Raw genomic sequence first — 6534 nt, 5'->3', positions numbered from 1 at the left:
TCAGGGCTTAAAGTATTCCGGCCCCGTGCCGGATCTCCGGCGTTTGAAAATTTCAGAAAAAAAAAAAAAACTCACACACAATATTTGGCTGCACACAGAGAAGTTCATGGCTGGAGAAGACGGAGGACAAAGACAAAGCTAAATGTGTCGTATGCAAGACAACCCTGGCCTGCGCGTACTGTATGAGCCAGGTGACGTGAGTCAGTCACTCGCTGGAGGCAGTGATACGCCAAGTAGCGTCGGGTCTCTTGCCGCTGTTGACGTCGGCACAAACGAACCTGGTGGTCCGAGCGGACGTAACGGCGTGCATTCGGTTTCGTTTTTTTTTTTTCTCCGTGCATGTCCGCAGCGCAACGCTGCACGGACGTGCCCCCCCACGCCCCATAGCAGAGGAAACGAGCCCTTGAATGGCTGGTCCAGACCCCTAGATTTAAAATATGAGATTTGTTTTTGCTCCCCACTAGACCAGTTGAGTTCAGTTTCATACACTCCAGCCATGCTTGCCTTGTTGCCTTACAATTAAGCTATAGGAACCTCAGTCAATTCTCAATGTGCTTTTTTTTTTTTTTTTTAAATCTGAAACAAATTTCCCTTCATGTTCTTCTCAGAGTACACCAGAATGCTTCAATGTGTTAAAATCACATAAAAAAAAATGTTCTGGGGGGGAATGACCATTGTTGTGAGGTCAGACACACCTGGATTAATCAGTTTGTCTGTAGTATGTAATAATGAAGCTGGCTTGAGCTCAGGAAGTAGTGGAGCTGTGCATAAAGCCCATTGTCATTAGATCTATTTTTTGGCATTTCCACTTTTTCTTTTTTCTTTTTTTTCTTTTTTACATAGTTTTCATACATTTCATGCATATATTGATGGAAACATGTTGCCAAGTCATGGGAAAGTCATGGAAATTTGTTGGTTAAAATGTGTATGAACCCTGTGTACATTACCAAGCACAATGCTAAAAAGTTGTTTGCTAAATTGCCTATAATGTGTAGGCTATGCGTCGGATCCACTGCACCCCCGCTCCTTGGAAAAAAGTTCAGGCTCAGGATTTTTTTTAACTTTAAGCCCTGAATACTGCTTAGTTCCTCTTTAAATACTTGTGAAAAACACCTACTGTAGAGCAAGGTGACACTGACAGATAGTGTAGATAGTAACAACATGTTTTGATGGACAATGTGTATGCACAGAGAAATGAGGAACAGGGTGTGTGATAAAATGGCAGGTCATTGTGGCCTGGCCACTTCAGGTTCTGTGAGAAAAACAGGATGTGAAAAGGTGTAAAAAAAAATAAATAAATAAATAAATGATGATATGAAATAGGAACTGTGTGGTGTGGTCAATGACAGGAGCCATGTGGTTAGTATGCAGTCACGTTGCACTGGGACACATACCCTATCATTCGGACTGAGTGGTAAAACAAACCTCCCTCAACGTGGTGAAGGAGCGGTGAACACAGAGAAACCGGGTCAAACATAGTATCAAAACAAGTCGAGGTCAGAAGGACTCGACAATGATCCACTAGCTCCCCAAAACCATCTGACTAATTCATCTGTCTAACCATCATATGACACATGAAACGGTAAACACAGCTGATCAACTTGGAATTTACTTTCCGTCATTGAAAACAGGTTCTTGAATGTAACTCGGTCAAAGTAAGACGTATCCTCAAGATTTTTTTGAAGTTCTGTTTGGTCATGCTACATGCTGATGTGACAGTGGTGGTCCTGTCACTATGCCTCCAATTGATCATGTGCCCTGGCTACTTGGCCAAGGGGATGTCCCTTTGGGTGACTGGCAAGCGCGCATGACTCTTGCCCGGGAGGTGTGGGTTCAATCCCCGCCCGGGCCCTCTTCACCTTGCCACATTCTGGCGTTGTTGGCAGGATCCATGTAGCACTAGGGGTGGGTCCATGGATTCATAATGTGTGGCAGCCTGCGCGGAAGCACGAGGACGTGCTTGTGAAAAGAGGGGGAGAGATGTGACAGTTGAGGTTCCTGTCACTATGCCTCCAATTGATCATGTGCCCTGGCTACTTGGCCAAAGGGATGTCCCTTTGGGTGACTGGCAAGCGCGCATGACTCTTACCCGGGAGGTGTGGGTTCAATCCCCGCTCGGGCCCTCTTCACCTTGCCACACTGACAAAATTAAACACCAGACTTGTATGAGGCTCGGAGGAAATCGCCCCGTTACTTTCCTTGATTTTCAACTTTGGCGGCTCTGCCACTCGTCTTTTTGCCACTCAGTAAGTGTTCCACAGTGACTTCGGAGTACCGTGACGTCACATGCATACCCTCTTTATCGAAAAAACAAACCAAACAAAAGCTTTCTATCTTGGTTGGTGTCTGGCTGGCTATATATTATATGGCTATATAAACACAGTCCATTTCCCATTTTTGCATTAAAATGACCTCTTGTTGGTTCTAGGTATAATCACTGTATTTTTTCTCTCTCTCTCTTTTATACTAGAATCGTCAAAACGCAGAAGATGATGTGGAACAAACTTTTAGGAAAAGTCATCAACTTGGAGACAGGGTTTTTACGCAAAAGAGGTACATGCATTTTCATAGGTGAGAGAGGTCAAAATGACCCCACTATTCGGTGGTGAAGTCAGTGGTATTTTTCTTTTTCCTGTTTTGCTCAAGTTGAACATGTGTCAAACTGACCTTTGCTGCCAGGTAAAAAAGAGTAGAGGCAACACAGTCTTCAACTCACCTCAGACCACATACATTATTGTGCAATACCTTTATAAGGTTCAAGGTTCATGGTTTGTTTTATTTTACAAATCATTTTAAAATACAAAATACAAATTCAATTAGACATGATCTTGTAAAAAGGGTAACCCCAGAAGCTATCTGTAGCTTATGAACGGGGGCCCAGAGAACATATTCATATAGTAAAATATCAAAACCTAATCCAATCTTCCAAAATAAAGGAAACACATGATTTAACAATAAAAATGAACTCAAATATTTCATTTTCATTTCAAACCTTTATTTATTCAGGGAAGCCAATTGAGAGCAGGCTCTCTTTTACAATGACGCCCCGATTACAGAGATAGAACAAGCAGCAAGCATAAAAACAAAAACAAAACACAATTATAAACAAGTACACAGTATGATCATCAAGTGTCAGAAATTAAAGATGCATTGTGCAGACACAAGGAAAAAACAGCATATAATTGAGGGTCTCAGCATCAGGAAAAGCAAGTACACTCAATATGAAAGACAAGGTCTAAAAGACTCCTGAAGGATTCCACTGAAATAAACTGTTTGAGTTTCAGCGAATCCTGCAGTTTATTCCACTTGTCCGGGGCAAAGAAACTAAAAGCTTTCTTTCCTCCCTCTGTATTTACCCGTGGAATATCTAACCTAATAAATGATGCTGAGCAGGTGGGTCTAGGAAGACTCAAGTGCAACAAGGACATTAAATAGGTTGGGAGCTTCCCAATTAATGCTTTATAAATAAACAAGAGGCAATGTTGCTCTCTACGAGAAGAGAGGGAGGACCAACCCACTCTTTCGTATACAACACAGTGGTGGGTGGAGAACCCATCGCCTGTAACAAAACATAAGGCACTGTGAAACACCGCATCAAGAGGCCTCAGAATGGAGGAGGAGGCATGCATATACAAAGTGTCCCCATAGTCAAAAACAGGCATAATTGTAGATTGTACTATTGTTTTTCTGCTGGTGAGAGAAAAACATGATTTATTCCTGAAAATATCAGACAACTCGCTACCGAAAAACAGCAGGCAAGCTACAAATGTTGAGATAGTGGTGACACTGATTCTTACGCCATGTGTGTAATAGGCCACACATAGGCGCATTAAGAAGAACATCCTTCCTCTTTATGTAGAAAACCCCGCCTGGGCTCATTTCTGCTACAGCCTTTTCACAGTTTCAGTTACACGCACAATGATGAACTTCAGCTGCATAACAACTCTCATCCTCTGCAGCCTCTGTAAGTACAGGAAAGAAAGTAATATTTGTGCTCATTTCATCACTGAAACTTCATGTATTATGTTCCTGCTGTTGTGTTTGTTGCCTCTGAGTAACTGAATCTCTTGTTGTGTGCTCTTTGTTTCAGGCTGTGTCTCTGTGTCTGCGTCTGAGTTTTACAATGTGAGGCGCCGACCCGGTGAAGAAGACGTCAAGCTGCTGGTCGCCAACGTTTCCCGAGATGAATCCCTCACATTCTGGTTCAGGATGCACAACAGAACCAGCGTCAACTGTATCTCTGTTATGACCAAGTCTGAAGGCGCAGCTGTTTTCTGCGATGGATATAAAAACAATTTTGAAATGAGGTCAAATCGCAGCCACCTCTACCTCGAACTCAAAAGTGTGGATTTATCTGACTCTGGACTGTACTTCTGTGTATTTTACACAGGTGGAGTTGCGACTTTTAGTGTTGTACAGTTACTTGTTGAAGGTAAGATTACTCTCAAGTCTTGTGTTCCAACTCATTACATATGAATGCTACATGCAGTTTTGCAGCTATTTTCTTGTCTCTCTTGAAATGTGCTAAAAAGTGAATATGAGACTAAACAGTCATTACAAAATCAATACTAAATGTACCTTCATTTCATTGAAAGGCAGCGGTGACGTGTCTGAGACTGTGGCCTTGAAAGGTAAATTTCGCACACAGATTTGTGTCTCTGATTGTTTATTTATCTGCTTATTGGTTGTCTATTGTTCTATTGTCTTAAGTGGGGGTTTTTTAGCTCTCGCAAACCCTTTTCCAATGTGGTCTTCTTCCACAAATGGCAAATAAACTGACTCTCTGACTCTCTCTCTAAACTGTCATTTCCTGGTAGTATAAAGTCATTGTATCTGATTTCTTTTGACAAGAGCACAATCACTGCTTTGAAGTGTGTGCGAAGGTGAGATATTATCAAACCCAGTGTTTAACTGAAAAGAAGCATGTTCTCAGATAGACAAGGAGATAAATAGGCAACTTGATTTATCCCTTTGAAGAAAAATAAAAGCATGTCAACTGACTTTGTCTTACCAGAGGCTCTTGAAGCAACAGCGCAGAATATCTCGGTTGTTGGAGCAACAACACTGAAAGTGATTCTGGGTGGCCTGATTGTTTTCTTAACGTTCATCATTTGTCTTGGTGTTAAATTCATGAGACATCCGACAGGTATTGAACAAATATGTGTTGGCATGATGAAAAAAAACTACAAAACTCAACTGAGATGACCTGAACTGACATACTGCTTCTTTTACTCAGGTGGCGGTGAGGAACCACAACGTCGTCAGGTAAAACAAGATTTAACATTTATTGTTATTATGAAATATACATACATACATATACATACAGTACATTAAAGGTGCTATTTGAAGTTTTGCTGTCGCTATTACCAACATTAACATTAGTATTAGCATTAGCAACACTTGATTTACCTGTCCAAAAAGAAGAAGAAGTGTGAATTTGAGTTTGTTTCAATCACATATTTATTTCTGGGGTTAGCAGCAGTGAGCCCCAGCTCATGGCACTGATAGCACCCAGAGGTCGTCCTGGCAAGCTTTACTCCCTGGGCGTACCCCCGAAACCCCAACCTCAACCCCAAATCCACCCTCCTCCCCCTTGGCCTTCTTCTAACACAGTAGCAACTTGACGTGCCTGCACAAAATAGGGCACCCACTCCGCCGACTTTAATTGTAGTCTACAAAACGGGTTGGCACAAATGAAGGCTATAATGGGTGCTTTCCCACATCACCTATAGCAAAAACCACCACTGATAGAACCTCACTGTAGCCTCCAATCTACACTGGAGATGTAGCGCTGCTCAAAGGACTCGTATCATAATCTCCTGTATTGTTGTATTGTATTGTACTGAAGATCATGTACTCCTGAACCATGTTTGGAGGGAGAGAAATCTTTCAAATAGTCATTTTAAAAGTGTTAGAATCACAAGTACTGATTATGTGTACTCTTATTGACAGAATCTGGACTCTGGTGACCTGAAGGCGTATTCAGCATCAATAAGAAACAGGAGATCTGCATCAGAGAGAGAAGTGGAGACTCGGGTTATTTACAAAGCCTGCAAATAGCCACAAAGTGGATCTGATGCTTTTACCATCACAAGATTCCTTTGATTTTGCGATCATTTTTTAAAATGTGCTTTTCTCTCTCATGTTCATGTTCTCATGTTTATGTTTGATAATAGAAGAGACAACACAGTGTGATCCAAGCTAGAGTTGTTCCAATACCATACTGATCCAGTCAAAAATAGGTATCAGGCATTAGTGAGTATACATCTGATTCCACATACTGTATAAACCTGATAATTCTCTACAGCTCTTAAACTGCAGCCTACATGAGGGTTTGGGCCGTTTGTGACACCTCATTGCAAATTATCACCATTAATATGGAAAGTTGCATGATGCATGCAAATGTTACAACAGTTTCTTTAAAGGTTTGACTATTAGTGTTTGACCCAAATGACAGCATGCAACAATTACAACAGTCATACGAGTACACGATTGTTAAAAACCTCTAATGCAGTGGTGTTGGATCAGTACTTT

At 41.5% G+C, this 6534-nt stretch overlaps 1 protein-coding gene across 1 annotated transcript; it reads left to right on the top strand.

Annotated features, from left to right (window-relative positions):
- The first annotated feature begins 3906 nt into the window (after positions 1–3906).
- LOC146969409 (uncharacterized) lies at positions 3907–6084 on the top strand. The gene is made up of 4 exons (XM_085760461.1): positions 3907–3964; positions 4091–4432; positions 5237–5265; positions 5953–6084. Exons 1-4 carry the CDS (start codon positions 3919–3921, stop codon positions 6058–6060), a joined length of 525 nt encoding a protein of 174 aa, XP_085616587.1. The 5' UTR covers positions 3907–3918; the 3' UTR covers positions 6061–6084.
- The last annotated feature ends 450 nt before the right edge of the window (positions 6085–6534 follow it).

The sequence above is a fragment of the Trachurus japonicus genome, chromosome 18 (genome assembly GCF_045865225.1).
Source record: "Trachurus japonicus isolate A0001 chromosome 18, Traja_1.0".
Classification (NCBI taxonomy): Eukaryota; Metazoa; Chordata; class Actinopteri; order Carangiformes; family Carangidae; genus Trachurus; species Trachurus japonicus.
Note: the sequence above shows the minus strand (reverse complement) of the source record. Positions and strands in the feature narration are given on the sequence as shown.

What these genes read in the sequence shown, in the direction of transcription:
- LOC146969409 (XM_085760461.1), top strand. Translation starts at nt 3,919, where the DNA reads ATGATGAACTTCAGCTGCATAACAACTCTCATCCTCTGCAGCCTCT. An exon ending in TCTCATCCTCTGCAGCCTCT is followed by an intron (nt 3,965 to 4,090) that starts GTAAGTACAGGA and finishes TCTTTGTTTCAG; the next exon opens with GCTGTGTCTCTGTGTCTGCG. An exon ending in AGGAACCACAACGTCGTCAG is followed by an intron (nt 5,266 to 5,952) that starts GTAAAACAAGAT and finishes TCTTATTGACAG; the next exon opens with AATCTGGACTCTGGTGACCT.